The sequence below is a fragment of the Grampus griseus genome, assembly GCF_964374135.1.
Source record: "Grampus griseus genome assembly, chromosome: 11".
NCBI classification, from domain to species: Eukaryota; Metazoa; Chordata; class Mammalia; order Artiodactyla; family Delphinidae; genus Grampus; species Grampus griseus.
Window position 1 is genome coordinate 43,577,709 of NC_139005.1, and position 18,474 is coordinate 43,596,182.

The 18,474-nt window shown below is 56.5% G+C and overlaps 1 protein-coding gene across 4 annotated transcripts; it reads right to left on the minus strand.

Annotated features, from left to right (window-relative positions):
- Positions 1-3,023: 3,023 nt before the first annotated feature.
- ZNF385A (zinc finger protein 385A) lies at positions 3,024-18,073 on the minus strand. 4 transcript variants are annotated; one of them, XM_082666723.1, is made up of 8 exons: positions 17,965-18,073; positions 16,763-16,899; positions 9,343-9,453; positions 7,478-7,640; positions 5,325-5,573; positions 4,808-4,977; positions 4,504-4,599; positions 3,024-4,359 (listed from the first exon to the last, which is right to left on the minus strand). In XM_082666723.1, exons 2-8 carry the CDS (start codon positions 16,847-16,849, stop codon positions 4,129-4,131), a joined length of 1,107 nt encoding a protein of 368 aa, XP_082522849.1. In that variant the 5' UTR covers positions 16,850-16,899; positions 17,965-18,073; the 3' UTR covers positions 3,024-4,128. The 4 variants fall into 4 exon arrangements, with proteins under 4 accessions (XP_082522849.1, XP_082522848.1, XP_082522851.1 ...); XM_082666722.1 differs by having other exon boundaries at positions 4,504-4,623; XM_082666725.1 differs by lacking the exon at positions 17,965-18,073 and having other exon boundaries at positions 4,504-4,623; positions 9,343-9,466; positions 16,763-16,888.
- Positions 18,074-18,474: the final 401 nt, after the last annotated feature.

Genomic DNA, 18,474 nt, shown 5'->3' on the forward strand with positions numbered 1-18,474 from the left:
AAAGGTGGGAAATGGAGCATCTAGGATGCTGGCTTCCCGCCCCACAGGGCCTCAGGCTCCCAATCATTGGTTCATTCATCCATTCACTCACCAAAAACGTATCGAGTGTCTACTATGCATTGGACTCTGAGCTAGACCCTGGGATGGTGCATGGCCTTGTGAGTAGTCTAGGGGAGGAGACAGATATGTAAATATATAAAGGCCTAATTGGTCCTCTGAAGCAGCTGTCAGCAAAGTTTGGCCTTTGGGCTAAATCTGGCCCACTATCTATTTTCATATGGGCCATGGGCCAAGAATGTTTTCTTTCATTTTAAAATGGTTACCCGGGGCTTCCCTGGTGGCGCAGTGGTTGGGAGTCCGCCTGCCGATGCAGCGGACAAGGGTTCGTGCCCTGGACTGGGAAGATCCCACATGCCGCGGAACAGCTGGGCCCGTGAGCCATGGCCGCTGAGCCTGCGTGTCTGGAGCCTGTGTTCCGCAACAGGAGAGGCCACAACAGTGAGAGGCCCGCGTACTGCAAAAAAAAAAAAAAAAAAAAGGTTACCTATGTAGGTACCTACATAATACCCTCAATTTTACCTCTTGGCCAATACAACCTGAAATATTTGCTATCTGGCTGGCCCTTTAAGAAAAAGTTTGCCGACCCTCTGTGAAGTACATCAGAGACTTGGAGAAAAGAAGCGAACTGCCAAGGAGGGGATCAGGAAAGGGTTCACAGAGAGACACCTGAACTGGATTGTGAGTGATGAACAGGAGTTTTTTGGGCGGATAAGTAGAAGGACATTCTAGATAAAGGGAACAGGATGCACAGAGTCACGGAGGTTTAGGTAGAGGTGAACAAAGGATGTGAAGGAGGGGCCAAGAGGGAAGATCCTGGAGAGGTGAGTGGGGTCAGAATCAAGGAAGGCCTTGTGCGCCATGCTGAGGAGCTGGGGTTATATCCTGGAGGAGATTTACGCTTGGAGAGCTGTGAGTAAGGAGTGAAAGCCTGCAGGCCAAAGGGAGAGAGACCAGTAAGGAGGCACCAGTTCAGACAAGGGGTGGGCAGGGCCTGAGTTAGGGCCAGGGCTGGTTTGGTGGGCATGCTACCTGCGCGTGTAATCGCACAGGGCCTTGTGCTGAGAAGGGTCCAGTGCTTGAGTTAATGCTCTGCAGTCAGCCTTGAGATCGTTTTTGAACACTTTGCTTTTTCATTTTGCACTGGGCCCCACAAATGATGTAGCCGGTCCTGGTTAGAGCGGCGGTTGTGGGAATAGAGAACAATGATCGGGATCCGTAGGTCCTTAAGAGGTCAAATAGGGTTTATTATTTATTTATTTATTTTTTTTGCGGTACGCGGGCCTCTCACTGTCGTGGCTTCTCCCGTTGCGGCGCACAGGCTCCAGACGCGCAGACTCAGCGGCCATGGCTCATGGGCCCAGCCGCTCCGCAGCATGTGGGATCTTCCCAGACCGGGGTACGAACCCCTGTCCCCTGCATCGGCAGGAGGACTCTCAACCACTGCGCCACCAGGGAAGCCCAAATAGGATTTATTTAATGACTCATTAGATAAAGGGTTAGGAAGAGGGAAGGCTAGGAAGACTCCCAGTTTTCCAGATGGATGGTGGTTCTCTTAATCAATGAGATAGGGAATGTGGGAAGCATAGCAGGCTTACGGAAGGAGGTAAATAATGAATTCAGTTTTATACCAGATTTGAAGTACCTGTGGGACATGCTAATATCTCAGCCCCTCTAACCCCGATTTCTTCCAGCCCCCCCACCCCACATGTGATCGAGCCCCGGCTTTTCTCATTCCACTCTCCTATTCAGCCACTCCTGCCCCTCAGACTTCTAGATCTCCAGTCTCTTTTTTTGAGCTAGATCGACCTGAAACAAAACAAAACACACACACACAAAAACCCCCCAAACTCCTTGTTGGGTTCCATTTCTGAGCCTACCGCAAACTCCCCCCAACAACTTCATAATTGACTAGCTCAGGAGGCCCCTCTTCCCCCTCTCCTTCCTCTTTGACAGTCGTCATGTCATCCCGTCTTCCCTCCCCCTTTCTTCAGCAAGACTGAGAAGTGGGTAGAGAGGTGGAAGTGAGCAAAGAGAATGCAACTCAGGATGGGCCCATGTAGAGACTGGGTTCTGGTCTGGCCTTTCTTGTTGACCTTCTGCTGCCCAGCTGGACTAGAGCAAGGGGGGGGGGGTCACAGAATCACTGGCTGCTCTTGTGAGTGTGTGGTCGAGTCGAATTCTGAAGACAGAGAAGAGACCCCTTCCCCCAGCATCACGTGGGAGGCAGTGAGCGATGTGTGCTCTCTTGTCCCATAGACCATTTAGGGAACCAGTTGAGAAGGCACTCTAGCATATCTGTAAATGGCACGGTCCCAACACTTTAGTCATGGATCCATCCATGAAGTCTCAATGAACTTTTAAGAGACCCAAACCTGCTTATTTTGCAGATGGGGAAGTTGAGGTCTCGAGAGGGTAAGGACTAACCCTAAGGTCACTGTTTACATTGGGGCCGAGCAGAGCCTACAGCTCAGATTCCCAAGTCCCTGCCCCTACTTATTCCCATGCCTTGAGGGTTGCTGGCGTGCGTTTCCCACCAGAGGTACAAAAACCTGGATTCTTCCTTTGTCTGAGACCGGGTCTAGACCTGTCTGCCTAGAATCTAGAGACACGCACTGCAGCCTAGCGGTCTCCTTTTCCATGTCGTTGGCGCCGCCTGGTGGAGTTGCGGCGAATTCCCAACAGCCGTGGCTGCAATCCGAGACCTGGACTCGAAATGATTCCCCAGGGCCAAGTTGACACTTGAGCTGGGCCGGAGTAGGCGTGAGTGGGATGGGGAGCTCTGCTCACTTTGCGCAAGCCTCGGATCTTGCCTCCTCCCAGCCCCGTTTTCCCGTCCCCCTCCTTCTTCTGGCCCTCTTTCCTGTGTGCCCGCCCCCCCCCCCCCGCCCCCCGTCACCATACACATACACTTCTGATGGAATTGCTCCCATCTCAGCGGGCAAAGATAGAGTCTGAGTCTGGGGGACGGAGGGCAACGAATCCAGATTTTATTGTCAGGGAGGGGGAAAAGGGAAAGACGTGGGCTGGGGGCCGGGATTGCTACATCGTCAAGCATTAAGAGTTGATGGGGAGGGGAAGGCCGGTGGGGGCCTGTCCCCCTCCCGGGTCTGTGCTGGAAGGACTGACGATACGGAAACCACAAGGTGGGGTGGGGAGGTCACGACCCCGCCCGAGTTGTGCAGTGGAGGTGTCTGGTGGGAGGGGACAGCCATGAGGTCTAGGAGCTGGGATGGGGTAGGCTACAGACTGCAAATCCTGCGGAAAGGGGCGGGGCGGGGGCGAGGCTTCTATTGCTTTTTGCTCACAGTTTTGCGGAAGGCGAGGCGGGGGTGGGCTTGGACTGGACACCCCTTGCCCCCCTTGGTACCCCTTGGGCGATGGGTGCTGGTGAAAAGAATGGAATCCGGACTGGGAAGGAAGAAGGTGAGGGAAGGGTCTATAGGGGCATCTACTTGGTCCCACCCAAGTGCCAGAGATGCCACCAAGTGCTGCCCGTGGGCCCGGCTAGACCTGGGCTGGGGCGTGATGCGGGGCGGGCACAGTGAGGTTGCAGGCGGTAAAACCAAAGTGCTTATGAGGGACCCAGGATCCCGCCTGCTCCCCTCCCCCTGCGGAGGACGGGGGTGTTCACGGAAGCGCTTCAGTTTGGGGGTAGGGGGCCGGAGTCCCAGAGTACGCTTATTGCCAAGAAAATCCATTTCTGCCCCCTGGACCCCGATCATGGCTTGTGAACCCCGTTTTGTGCTAGGTTTGGGGGGAAGGGCTGGATGCACATGGCTTTTGGGAGGGGGTGTCTCCAAGGGGGCCCGGGGGTGAGACAGCCCCCCCTTTTCTAGGGGAGAGGGAAGGGCAGGGGGCGGGGTTCCCTGAGATCTGGGGTGTTCCCCCCCTTCTGAAGCCCCCCTCCCCCGCTACCCCTCCCCTTTCCTGGAACCCCGTACCTCGGGGTGGGGGGGAAGGAGAGAGATCATTCAGGGAGTGCCGGGAGGAGGGACGGACTGGGAGCCCGGAGGCCTGGGTCCCGGCTGGAGGTGGGGGGTTTGAATGGGAGGGGGTTCAGGGTTCAGGTCAGTAGGGGGAGAAGAGGATGGGTCCGTGCGCAGTTCGGATGGGCCCGGGGGCCGGGTGGAGCAGGGGGTGGGTGATCGGCGGTCCCTGGAGAAGAGGTGCGGCGGGAGCCGGGCGCAGAGACAGCGGGGAGCCTGCTGCCGCTGCCATCACCGCAGCCACCGCGAGGGGGCTGGGGAGCAGGCCTCCGGCCAAGGACTTGGGCAGCTCCTTGGAGAAAGTCAGAGTGCCCTGCAGGGGGGAGAGGGGCGGGGAGAGGGAAAAGTCCTTCTGTGGCCCCGCAAACTCCACCTCTCCCAGGGCCGGCCGGCATCCCCTCTCCTCCCCGCTCCGGTCCCCGCCCCTAGGACGAATTCTCCATCGCCCAGGCCTCACCGCCAGCTCCCCGGCGCCCCTGGGCTTCTTGTGACGGCTCAGTAGGGGGTTGGGCTTCCCGGCCACGCCATCTCGGTGCCGCCGGCTGGAAATGTGCTGCAGGGACCAGTGGGTGGGGGGCTGTGAACCACGGGGAAAGGAGCAACCGCCAGGGAGCGGAGTGATCGCACCTCAGCACCTGGCCCCGCCCCTTCTGTGGCACCAAAGGACGAGCCTGAAGAAGAGTCTCACCCAAGCTCCCTGTCCCCCCTCCTCCCTCAGCAGGTGCGCTCTCCAGAGTCCTCGGAAAGGGCCTTGGACCCACCTGTTTCAGTTGGACCTCCGAGTTGACCTTGACATTGCAGATCTCACAGTGGAAGGTTCGGTCCTGGGCAGGGGCCTCTGGTTCCCCGGGAGTGGGAGGCCCCAGACGAGGGTAAGCTTTGATGGGGCCCAGTCCACTTCGGGCCTCCAGAATCGTCTTGTGCTTAGTACCTGGAGCCCCCAGAGGGCGGGAGGTAAGAGGTGGAAAAAAATTCTCCAGGCTTACTACGCCTCAAATACCCACATTTCCAATTACTATATTGGGGGGGGGGCATCAAGCGTGGGGGCTTTCCAAGGCCCTTGGGACCCTTCCAGACACAAGGTGGGTCAGGGGAGAGTCACAGTTACCAGAAATAGGGCGGGGGCGGGGAGGGAACCGAGAAGGTCAGGGGCTAAGGAATGAGGGAGATGATTAGGGAGGGAGATAGGCTGGTGAGCCTTCGAGGGTCCAGGGATGCTGGAAGCCAGGAGGGTTAGGACATAGCGAGCAGGAGGGGATGGGGGAGGGGAGCCCATACCTTTGTTATGTGCCTCAAGCTGGGACAGGGAGTTCACTGCCACCTTGCACAGAGCACAGTAGAGCAGCCGCTTGGCCTTCTCCTCCTCTTCCTTGCTTCCCCCAGGCAGGGAAGCTGGGGCTGGAGTCCCCCCTTCACCCTTGGTCACACCCTGACCAGTCTCCGGAACACTGGGAGGGGATGGGGAGCCAGGCTGTTTCTCTGGGGATCCTGGGGCTGGACCCAGTCCATTTTCCATGGAAACTGTCACTGGGGGAGAAACATAGGGATCATCCCAGATGGCTTTCGGAGAAGATTCTTTATGTGGAGGAGACCTAGCCCCGTTTCCCGGAGGGCAAGGGTCCAGGAGTCCCCACCCTGTGACAGCACACATGCTCTCATGCCCTGGACCAGAGCCAGATGTGGTCCAGCTGCCGCGGGCTGGGTGTGAGACTCCAGTGCCTGGCTCATTCTCCATGAGCTGGGAATGGCCGAGGGGTCCAGCCCCACCAGCCTCCCCTCAGCCAGGGTGAAGCTGGCAGCCAGCCTGGTGAGGGGGAGAGGGGCACGGAACAAGGAACCTCCCCTCCGAGGCCTGCCAGCCAGCCTGGGCTTCCCGCCCGGCCAGCCCCTTCTCAAGAGGCCTGCCCAGTCCCCAGGGAGGCATGCCAAAGAACTCTAGGAAGGGGCAGAAGCGAGGTGAGGAGAGGTTGGGAGAGACAGGCACAGACATGGCAAAAGGGAAACAGAAACAGCAGAACCAGAGAGGGAAGAAACAGGGATGTGGGCTGCTCTATAATTCATGGCTTGATTAAAGATGCACAGGCCCCAGGCCTCAGCGCTGGGTTCTGGCCTCTGCACAGGGGAAACTCTAGCGCTCCCATTCTTGCTCCAGCAGCTGATCCAGTTTCCGGGTCAGGGGGAGGCCGGGGGTGGGGCTGGGGAGCTGGTGGGAGGGGACCTCCTGAGCCCTGCCAGTGTCCATTTTGCTGGTCCATCCTGTGATCTTTCCTTTTCTTTTCTCTTCCTCATTCCTGACATCATTTATCTCCATCCCAATCCAGACAGCACACTCACATCTCTATCTGGACAGAAGCTCCTGGCTTCCAAAAGCAGGGCAGGTCTCCTTACCTCCTTAGGGAGATACCCTAGGAACTAAGTGAGGTAATATGTATCGAGCACCTAGAACAGGGCTAGACAGAAAAGACTAGCTACACCGCCACCATCATCATCCCCCTTTGACAGAGACATTACCAAGTTAACCTGAGATGTTCAGGCTGAGAAGCAGCCAGAACACAGTTAGAACTCAGCTCACCCACTCGCCCTGTCTGTGCATCCCCGAGGGACGGTGTGTGTGTTTGTGTGTGTACGTGTGGTGAGAGTGGGGCCTGCTTCCCAAGCTGGTGGTGCAGCTCCTTGGTTTTCTTTCTCCTTAGGGTAGGGCAGGAAGGACAGGCAAGGACAAGGAGGACATGGGGAAGTCAGGTCTCTCTGGAGTTGCCATGACTGACATCTGATGTAATCCCAGGATGGGGGTGGCTCGGATCGTCCGTCTTGATGTTCCTTCTTTCCAGTTTCTTGGCTGGGAGTTAAGGTTGAGGATGGCCACCAGCCACGAGGGAGAAAGAATCTCAGAGTTGCTTTCTGTAAACCCGGAAAAGACCTCACAGATCTTCAAGTCTCACTCCCTCATTTCCGAGGGACAAAAAACTCTGGCCCAGAGAGGTCGAAAGATCTACCCAAGATCACACAGGGAGTTGCCTGGGTTTCCTGGGCTCAGTCCTCCCTGGGGGGAGCCCCCATGGGCAGGCCCTCAGATATCCTGATTCTCTCCCCTGCCCCTCTCCCCAAGATGAAATGGTCTCTCCCTGGATTTGGTGGTTCCCTCTTTCTTGAGGAAGTTTGCCAGGTAGCCTCACCCTAGCCCCTGTCTGAGTCACTGGGAGGTGGGGAGGACAGACAGTGGGGACTCTGCTGAGAGGAGCTGGGGCAGCAGTGGGGGTGACAGGATGGAAATTTCGCGTCACTGGCTTTGGCTGCAGGACTCACCTTGGGTGGGGCTGGGGTGGGAGCTGAGGAAGAGAGAGATGAAAGCAGAGGAGAGTTCTGGGAACTGGGGACAGAATGGAGGAGGCAAGTTCAGTTGAAGGATGCTGGGGGGGAGTCAGACATACCTGGACGGGGGGCTACACCCTCTCCACTTGGGGGCGTGCCGCCTGGGGGAGCTGGATCTCCTGCTTCCCGGACGCTGGGCTCCCTGCCTCGAGTCTTGGCAGCCTCGATGCCTTTGACTCTTCGGGCATGGCGATTACCCTTGTAGTGGGCCTCAGCCTGGCTCTATAGGGATGGAGGAAGAAAAGGGAATCTGAGATCGTCTTTCATCTGAACGTTCTCCCCATGGAGCTCCTTCAGGTGCTGGGGTGGCCTCAGCAGGCTGCACTTAACCTCTCCCTACACCAGGGAGAGGTAGAGCCCCATGTCGAGGACCCTGGTTACTCAGTCGCTGGGAACCTGGATCCCCACCTAGCCCAGGCTCTACCCCACCACCACACCCAGGGCCTGCCTGCTGACTCAGGCTTCCCACCTTGTCCAGGGGTGAGGGAAGGGGACCTCACAACTATAGGAGAACCCTAAATGGGAGGGGCCGAGCAATCTAGCCAGTCCGCATCCTCTTCGACCCCCGGCCTTCTATGCCTGTGTCCCCTGGCCCCAGGATCCAGCCTTTGCTGCTCCTGGGACTCCCACCCTCACGCTGGGAGTCCCAGGAGCTCTGCAGCCTGGGCTGTACCCTGACTACTCCCCTCTGGGTCTCATTTTCCCCGAAGCCTCTGCGGACACCCTGGAGGACCCTGGCCCCAAGCCCAGCTCTGGAGACAGAGAGAGCAGCAGAGACAGCTGTCAAAACAGAGGCGCTTGGTGGGGGAGGGGAGGGGAGGGCAAAAAGAGGAGAGGGCTGTTTACTATTGGCCCCTGGCCCCTCCAGTCTCCCACCCTCCAGCAGTGAGCAGAGCCAGGGTTGGGAAAGGGGATGCCTGGGGTCGAGGTCAAGGGGAGGTCTAAATCTGGGTTGGTCCTGGCTCCACCCCACACTCTGTGCACCCCCTGCTAAGAACACACAATCCTGGAACCACAAGGTCACCCAGACAGGCAGTAAAGTAGAAATAAAAGGTGTGGATAGGCAGGAAAAGACTGACAGCCCAGGGGTGGGCCAGGGGTGTGCAGAGCCTGGAGGCATGGTGTGGCGTGTGTGTGTGTGTGTGTGTGTGTGTGTGTGTGTGTGTGTGTGTGTGTGTGTGTGTGTGTGTGTGTGTGTGTGTGTGTGCTGGGTAGAGAAACAGAACATGCTTTCTTTTTCCTACTCAGCAGAATGAGGCTCTGCTGTTTTTCTCCAAAACTTCTCTCAACTTCTCAGAACCTGCACGCCACAAAGCCCCCTCTAGACCCACACAAAAGTCCCAAGGGAGCCTCCGAGGGAGAAAATCTGGGAGGCCAGACACCAAGGTTCTGAGTTTGGGGTGGCTTCTCCCATGGGAGAGGCTTTCCCTTGGGAGAGCAGTGGGGGCCAGGCCTTGTGTGTAATTTGGAGGGAGGATGGCAGAGAGAGGAGGAAGCCAGGAGGTTAGAGGGAAATGGGTGAGCCGGGGAGGAGTTTAGCAGAGGCCAAGGAGGGCACAGGCTCTGCAGGGAGCCAATGACATAACTCAGCCCTGTACCCAAGACCAGAGGACCAGAGGCCACACTCCCACCCAGACACAGATGGCCACCTGTGTTCCAAGAAGTTCTGAGCCAGGGATGCCTCAGTCCCCAAGGGAGGGAGGGGTCAGCCTTAGAGGACTGGGCTATATACTTCATGTCAAAATATACAGCCATCTCTTGTCCCTCCCGAGTGCTTTCCATCAGCCCTGCCTCTCCTGCAGTATCCCCTCATATCCCCTTAATCCCTGCCCCTCACCCAGAGCTCCCAGACCCTGCCCTCCCCTAAGATCCCCTGGTTGTCCCTGCCCCAGCCAGTGGATGGGTGAGCAGCTGGGTTTCTTACCTGAGAATTGAAGCGGATCTGACAGACATTACAGGAAATGATGGGCCGCTTGGTCTTGAGTAAGGGTCCCCCAAAAGTGTGGGACAGTACAGCCTTCTGCACAGGGTCCATCTGTGGAGGCAGGCTGGGGTGAGCCAGGAACCCCAGCACAAGCTCATGTCCATCACAACCCCACTGGCAGCAGTTGGGTTGAACCAAAGTCCCCAGAGCCTCCTCCCAATCCCCCAGCATGCCAGAGGGCTCTGAGCCTCAGCTCCCTGATTCCCTCCCAGCCCAATCTTCATAGCACTGGGAGGGACCTGAGAGATCCCCTGGCCCAGTGCTCCCATTTGACAGAAAGTAGAAGTGGTTTGCCCAAGGTCAGAGCATGACTTAATAGCAGAGCTGGGACTTGAACCTGGACTGTCTCCATCCGTTATACCATGAAGATCAAGCTCTGTCACCTTGACCTTTCTCCGGGGCTGATCCACCAGAGGCCCACTCAGGAAGTCTCAAAGCATCCCAGACCCTAGGGCTCTCAGCTGAAGCCTTTTTCGGCCTCCTCTCTGGGGCAAGACCATCAACCGAGCCAAGCTTCTGGTCCCAGGAGGCAGATGTTCCTAGCTTCCCATCTCTGCGCCCCAGGTTGCCCTGACACACTCATTCCCTGGACCTCTTAAAGCAGTAGCTTCTAGAAGGAGCAAAAGAACCCAGGAGAGAGTAGGTGGCTCCAGCGGGAGTCAGTCGAGAACGTAAGAAGCTGGGCTGGCCTGAGGCAGCCCGGGGATCTTCTGAACTCCCTCCCCTTGGTCACAGGGCTACGGGGCTGGGAGGGATCAGGAACGGCCTCTGCCCCCACCCTGGGTCAGCAGATGTCTTTGCAGTCTCCCGCCAAGAGTTCACATGAGGCGGGAAGAGGATGGGAGTTTCTGTCTGAGGCTTTCTGCGATGAGGATAAAGCCAGGGGCCTAGAGGCATGAAAACTGCCTCCCTGCCCCGTCCTCCTCCCTTCTGGCCCCCAGGCGGCCAGGGAGAGGCGAGCCTGGAATGCAGCTGAGGCTGAGAAGAACTGGGTGGTGGCTGGGATCTCTCATAAGCATGGAACCAGATTAGAGCTGAAACCTTATCTTCTAGGTGGAAGGATCAAGTGAAAAAAAAGTTGCTGGGGGTACCCAGCTCCTCAGCTGAGGCCCTCCCTGCGCCCAGGTCTTCATGACTCCCCATGAGACACCGGTGAGAGACAGGAACACGGAGCAGGGGGAAGAAGGTGGTCTGGAAAGGGGCTTTAGCATCCCTGTGAAATGCGCCATCCCATTTGGCAGTGACAGAGGCAGGAGCCAGGTTCAGATAACCAGTCTGACAGACCAGTGTCAATTTCCTGGCCTGCCGTTGGCTGGAAGCAGCCCCTCTCAGTGGCTTACTCTTCACCTCCTGGAAGCCCAGGTCCTTTTCAGGGAAAAGCCAAACAGGGGAAGACTGGGTGTGTCTGTGTGTGTCTAGGCAGTCTATGATCAATCTGTGCAGGGGTGGAGTGTGAAGGCGTGTCACGTGCTGTGTGTACATCATTTCTGTATCAACAGTTCTGTGTCAGGGGCTCTGCCGAAGCCATGAATGGTCAGGTTGTGCAATCTTCAGCTGTGTGTTTATCGGTGTGAATGTATGATGTGTCTGGCAGGAAGACAGACCGAGTTGGAGACAGGCTTTAATCAGAAAGGGGAGACAGAGGTTGCACTCAGCTCCCAGCCTCCGGGCGACAGTCCTCCCTAACCAGGGACCCCCCCAACTCTGCCCCAGGGTTCTCCATAGCCCCTGGATGTCCTCACATGCTGGGTGGGGAATGGAATTCAGCCCAAACAGAAACCCAATCTGGGCCAGGAAACCTAAGTCGATGAAAATGGTAGGGAGAGAGGAGTGGGATGGAGAGGGGAAAGCAGAGGTCCTGGCTCTGTCTGTGCCCCACCCCAGGACCCCAGCCTGCTCCCCAGAGTGGCTGAGGACCCAGTGCCCTGAGGATGACCTGTGAGCTGACTGTCCCAACATCCATCCCCTGCAAATTGGTCCCTGTCCCGCTTGGCTCCTTCCTCCAGGTGAGAGCCTTTTCCTTTGCACAGCCCTCTCCTCAGGCTTAAGTCCATAAACACCAACTAGGGGTGGGAGGTGGGCAGAGAGGAGGGCGGCAACCCAGTCAGGTAGGTCCTTCCCACCCTCTCCTCCGGGAACTGAGGAGACACCAGGCTGAAGGTGAGGGTTCCTGGGCCCAATCCCTGCGCAGGTGGAATATGAGCCACTGAAGTGCTGCTCCAGGCCAAGGTCAAGAGGCCCTGGTGACCTAGATGAGGGCTCTCTGGGGAGGGGTGAAGGCCAGCATCTCCCAGAGCCCTCTCACTCCAGAGCCCCTTCCCTAGGATTTTGGCCTAGACACTGTCTGGAAAGGTCCACAAAACAGTCTCCTCCCACCTGCCCTCCAATAGCAGACATGAAAGGGAATCGCTCTCCTAAGCTGGGGCAAAATGAATCAGGAAGGGCAAGGGGGAGGGAAGGGGGAAACCAGATCAGGAACACCAGGAGGGGCTATGATTATATTTCCTTCCATTGCCCTTTATCTGATGGCTCCACTGCCCCTGTCTGACCACCACACCACCTCCCCGCCCCAAATAAAGGCAAAAAGGGAAGGGGGATGGAATCTCAGGGATGGGAAGACCTGAGGGACAGGAAGGATTGAAACAGGAAAGAGAGGGAGCTAGAGGGTGTCTAAAGAGCAGGTGGAAGCTGGTGGGGGAGGGATGCTAGGAAGGGGACTAAGGCTGAGATGGGGTCAGGGCTGCATAAGGGATCTGACCGGCGGCGTGGCAATTTGAGGGTAGGTGCAGGACCTGATGGGAAGTCTGAAAATTTGGGGGACTTCAAGGATCTGAGAAGCAGAGGCCGGGGTATCCAGTATGGTGGCAGCAGTCTGGGGGGCGCCAGATGGGATCCGGAGATTGGTTGGGGCCGCGCCGGTCGTGGGGGATGGGCCGGATAACCCGAGGACCAGGCGAAGGGAGAGGTAGGGAGCCGGGCAGGGGCGGGCGGGGATGGGGTGGGGGGGCGCTGCGGCAGCGGCGGGAGCCAGGGAGAGAGGAGGGGCCGGGTGGCTTACCCTGCGGGACCCCGGGGGACGCGGTTCCATGGCCCGGGGTGGCGGACCCGGGAGGGGAGGCCGAGCCTGGCCGGGCCGGGCAGGCCGGGGACGCGGCGCTCGTTGCCCGGGTGGCTCGGGGCTGTGCGGCCGGGCCGGCCCGGAGAAGGGGAGGCGGCGCCGGCCCGGCCCGGAGCCCGCCCCAGAGGCGGGGCCGAGGACGGGGGCGGGGATAGGGAGCTCGGGAGGCTTGAAGGGGCGCTAGGGCGAAAAGAAGAGAGGACGGGGTGTCCATGTCCAGACACTGGTTCCAGAAAGACCTGGTCCTGGCGAAGGGCCCCTCGGCCTGGCGACGGGGCATTGACCAGATGCTCCACTGGACTTCCTCCAATGGGGACCCTTGCTGGGTCCAGTATCCCTACCAGTGGCCGACCCTGTTTCTCTAGCTTGGACCTTTCTCCTTTCTTTCACCCCTTCCACCCTCGCTCTTCTGCTGACAGCTTCTCTTTCGAGTCCGCAGACGACCCTTTCCCTGCTCCCTCTGCACACGACCCCTGTGCCCCTTATACATGTTACTTCCCCTACTAGGGATGCAAGACCGAGCCCAGGTACCCGGGTGTCAGGCACTGCTCTCTTAGTGACTCCTCTGAACGGTGGAGCTGGGGTCGCCCAGGGCAGAAGCGACCTCAAACTGGGGACATCATCCCTAACCTCTTCCCACCTCCTCCTCTCGCCCGCCACCTGCTGGAGAACCAGGTTCCCGAAGGGCTTATGCTTCGTGCACTTGCTGCCCTCTGGCGGTAGAGTGGGGGCAGCACTGGGGGACGAGGGACAGGAGGGCAGAACAGCCCACTGCCCCAGACACTTCCTTATCCTCTCTGGATAGGTCCTAGGATTCCGGCTATCTCATCTCCGGATCTCATCCCCTCCGTTCCACCTAGGGCCGAGAGATGAGCGAAGCAGGGGCCTGGATGTAGAGAGAGGCTGTCTTTGGGAGACAGTGAGGGATGTCCAAGGGCAGAGGGACGCATAGTTCAGGGAGGGGTCTAAGGGGTAGGAATTACCCGAGTAGGAGACATCTGGAAGTATTAGTGCAGGGAAGGAGAGACTCTTCCGTGAATAATAATACCATCACCACCACCTAATGTTGACTGAGCCCTTGGAATGTGCCAGCGTCTGGACTGAGCTCTTTGCGTGGATTATCTAATTTAATCTTTACAACCACTATTATAATAGTAAATACTATTATTATCTTCATTTTATAGATGAGGGAACTGAGGTTTAGAGAGGCTAAATAATTTGTCCAAGGTCATAAGCTAGTAAGTGGCTGAACTGGGATTTGAATTTAAACCCGGGCGTTCTGACTCCAAAGCCCTGTACTTAACTGCTGCACAGTACTGCCAGGGCATGTCTGCAGCTTTTCTGCAGTCCTCATTCCCCTGCAGAATTTGGCACTATTGATGCAGCCTGCCACACTCTCTCCCTTGGCTTCTCCAACTCTATAGGAACTTGGTTCTGTCCCCACCCCGTCCTGTGGCTCCTTCATTTCCTTTGCAGGGGCCTGCCTCCTCCTGTTCCTACTGCCTAATTCTGCTTATTACCCAAGGCTTGGGCCTTGGAAACTACCTTTCTCTCTCTGATCCTCTATTAAATAAAAACAATGAAATAACGTAATAATCATAGCAGCTTACACTGATTGAAAACTTACTTTGTGCTAGGTGCTAGGCATTATGATTATGTAATACGATTCTCACAACAACCTTGCGAGTTGCTATTACTGTCTTCTTTTACAGCTGATAAAATTGAGGTTCAGAGTGGTTAAGTAATTTGCCTAAAGTCACACAGCCAGTACTTTTGGAAAATCAATTCAAATCCTGCCAGTCTGATGCCAAAGCTGGTATCACTCAACACCTGGCCACACTCTCTCCAAGCTTATCCACTCTCATGGCTTTAAATAGCTCCTCCCCACTAGAGGCCGTGGAGCCATGAACCTGGGGAGTCAGAAACTTGGGATTATCCACGTGAATCAACAAAGTAGCTTTGTGATCTTGGGAAAGTCACTTAACCTCTCTGGGTCAGTGTTTCCTCATCTATAAAATGGGGACAAAGATAGGAGACCCAAGGTTAAGTGTAAATCAGGTATGTAGACTGGGGGGAAACTATTCCCAGCACCTTCTGCTCCAGTCACACCCAGTCAACTGCAGTTTCTCAAGTGCTCTTTTTTAGCCCTTGTTTCAGTCTGCAGTGTTCTCTGAAATCCCTTTTAAAATCCTACTAATAGTTCTTCAAAGCCCAAATCATAACGTCATCTGCTCCAGCTTCAATCCCTTTTTCCTCTGCTGTTTCTTTTTTTTTCCTGCTCAGCTCTGGTTGGTCCCTCACCACATGCAATAAGTCTTTCCTGACACCCCCTTGGGCTCCCCTACAAGCTACCTGCCTCCAGCACAGCTCTTCTCACACTATAGGGTAAATGCTAACTTACTGTCTTTCCTACTACACCGTGAGCTCTCCAAGCACAGACTGAGTCCTGTGTCCCTGATACCAGTGCCTAGCACATAGTAGGTGCTCAAAATTTTTTTTGTTCAATTGAATTTTTGTTAGTGTCTCTGTCACAATATTTATAACACTTCCTCTGTTTTGCATTGTAGATCACTGCATACACATCTATACTTCTTTCCTGAATATAGCGCCTTTAGCATGGGAGCATGTCATATTTACCCTCATGTCTCCCTTTTATCTAGGACAGTGCCTTCCTGATCGTCATTACTCAATTTTCTCGTCTGTAAAACGAGGATAAAATGACAGCTACCCCATAGAGTTGCTATAAAAACTGAGATATGAAAAATGCTTCGTAAACCTCAAAGCGCATTGCAAATGTTGGTTTGGATTCTCTGGGAGGAGTTTGGAGGAAGCAGCAGGTATAAAGAGAACTGTATTTGGAGTCAGATGCTCTGGGTTCAAATCATACCTTAGGCACGTACTGCGTCCACTTAGATAAATCCCTAAACCCTCTGGGCTTTAGTTTCTGTCTTCCAGTATGTCAAACTGGAATAATAATGTCTACTTTGTTGGGTTGTGGTGAGGATTAAATGAGATCAAGTATAGAAACATCTACTGCAGGGAATTCCCTGGCAGTCCAGTGATTAGGACCCCACATTTTCACTGCTGAGGGTCTAGGTTCAATTTCCTGGTTGGGGAACTAAGATCCCACAAGTCACACAGTGTAGGCAAACAAACAAACAAACAAAAACCACACACACACACAAAAACACATCTGCTGCAGTGCCTGGTGCGTAGTTGATGCTCAGTACGTGTTTGTAACTGAATATGGTTTGATGGTGGGTTACTTGAATTGAATAAAGCTGACTTCCCCCAAACCTTTAGCTCCAGCCCACTCTCCAGGACCCAGATTCCAACTGTCTGCTGGACATTTTTGGCTCAACGTCCCACTGGCCCACCAACTCGCCATGTCCTAAAGTGCGTTCAGCAGCCTCACCCCAGGCCAGCCTCCTCCTCTAACCCCCTGTCCCTGGCAAGGTGAGTTCTTTCTCCCGGTCACAGAGGCCTGAACCCCGGAGTCATCCTTGACTCATCTTCTCTCCCCTACCCCCAAATCCTGGTTGGTCACCGTGGCCTGTCAAGATTTCCTTGGAAAAACCTCACCCACCCCGCTTCCTTCACGCACTCTTCCGATGCCGCGGGCCCAGTCTGGCTCTCCAGGTTCCCCTGCAGGCGCTTATTGCTGGGACAGCCTCCTAACTGGCCACCATCCTCCAGTCTCTGCTCCCTTCCATCCAGATGCCCCACTCACCTGCCTCAAACACTGCCCCTTCCCACTCACTCTCCTGCTCAAGAATGGATAATGCCTCCCTACTTCATAGTGATTAAATCTAGACGACTTTGCCAGCCCTCCAAGCCCTACCCCACTGACCCTACCCTATCCACCCAACGGTGGGCTCCAGAGAGCTGCAGCTTACAAACAGCCTGCTTGTGCCCTTGAAGAGTCTCTCTTTCCACCTCCCTGTACTCACTACCACCAGTCAAGGTCTTGTGACTTCTCTCGATGGTGGACTGAATGAGATGATTCATATAAAACACCTAGCACAGTGTCTGGCCCATAGCCGGATTTCAGCAAATATTAGTTATTATTGTTATTGTTGTCAACAGTATACCAGAGAGCCAACAACACTTGTAACTGACTAGAAGTAAAGGAGATGGGGCCCTAAGAAGACATAAGGAATTAGATACAAGAGGAGAAGAGGGCAGGGACGGAAGCAGCGGGGGTGGCAGAAGGGTGGGGAAGGCAGGCAGGCTGCTACTCACAGTGCCGTAGTTGCTGAAGAGGCCCAGGGTGGGTGCCGGCTCCAGTGGGAAGGGCAGGATCTGCTTGAGGTCCAGTGGGGGCTGCATGATGGGGGGCTGCCGTAGCAGAGGGAGGGGCCCTGCCCGGCTCAAGCTGCCTAAAGACCAGAGAAAACATCATGTGGGGCAGGAAGGCTGAAGCTCAGGAGCCCAACCCAAGCCTGGCAGTCCCACTTCCCAGCTGGGGGCCCACACTCAGAAGCGTGACCCCCACCACACACACTTCCCCTGCTGGCTGGCTCCGGAGCAATGGAGCACGGTGCCCTGTGGGCCTGGGGGAGGGCGCAGACCTGTTGTTCTTCCCTTCTGGGTGATTTTCACTTCCCCCTTCTCCAGCCTCCCTCCCCCAAGACCTTTAGGCATTTTACAGACCCAGGAAAATCACAGGCCTTCTCTGCAGGCCGCCTGCTGGACCACAAGGACTCGGGAGTCCCACGCCCCTGGCTACTCCCTTCCTCTGGTTTTGCTTTCCCCCAGGGAATCCCAGAGGCTAAGTCTTACCCCAGGGAGAACTGTCAGGTGAGTGATTCATCCCACTGCTTAGAGAGGAATATTGAGGCCTGTATTTGGAGGAGGGCTGCTGGATCTCTCATAACTTTGGCTCCCCAAAGTTATGATTTTGTCCCAGTCGTAATTCTTAATTAACTGTCGACGTCTCGGGGTAGGAAAGTGGCATTCGATCTGGGAGGTGGACTGCCTGTGGCCATTCTCAGAGCCCCTTCTCCCCACCTTCCTGTCCTCCCCAGGTCCCTCTGTCAGCCGCGGGAATGTTCAGCTCAGGCTCTGCGGGAGGAACTGCGACCAGTCCCTGGGAGGGGAATGCCTGGGTCTGACCCCAAGGGGAACTGAAACTCCACTACCGTCCCTGAAAGCTTCTCCTCCTGCCCCAGAGCCGTGGGAGGAGCCCTGCCAGGCTCCGCACGGCTGGCCCCTCTGGGCTTCTGCTGGCCCAGCTCCCTTCTGCGACTTCTCTGTCCACCAGTCAGGGAACTCTGGCTGCCCTTCATGGCTCTGGCAACCCCCTGCCAGCAACAGGGGTCCCCAGGAACAAAGGCAAACCCAGGAGGCTGCAAGCTTAGCCCCGTCCTCCCATGACCTTACTGGGGCAGAGGGTCCCCCTGGGATCCTTTCCTACTCCCTCCAGAGACGGCCCCTTTTCATACCTTCAGTGTCTGGTGCCTGCTGCCCCCAGGCAGTGGCCTGGCCCTGGCCCCCCAGGGGCCTGGGCCTGACAGCGTCCCCTTCCCTTGGTTCTGCCCCCTGCCCCCTCCCTTGCCAGCCTCCCCCCCAGTCCAGTCAGTAGAATCAGCCAATCAGAGTCCTGGAAAAGTGGGGCAGAGGGGAGGGCGGGGGAGCAGGGATTAGGGGAATCGGATGCGAGAGGGTGGGGGTGGGGAGGGCTCAGGCACAGCTGGGGGCAGGGAGCTGGTCCAGGAAGGTCTGGAGGGGTCTGTCTTTTCCACCCACTGCTCCGACTGGGCAGCTAGGGTGCCTGAGGCAGAGAGGGGTCAAGGCTGCTGGGAGCTTGGGCTGCAGACATCTAAGGGTTGAAGGAGAAGGCCAGGATGCTTGGCTTTGGCCCTTGGACAGCTGGGGGTCTGTGTGTCATGTCCGTTCCCTCCTCTGCCACCTCGGGGTTGAGATGGGGTAGGGGGAGAGGAGAGAGAGAGACA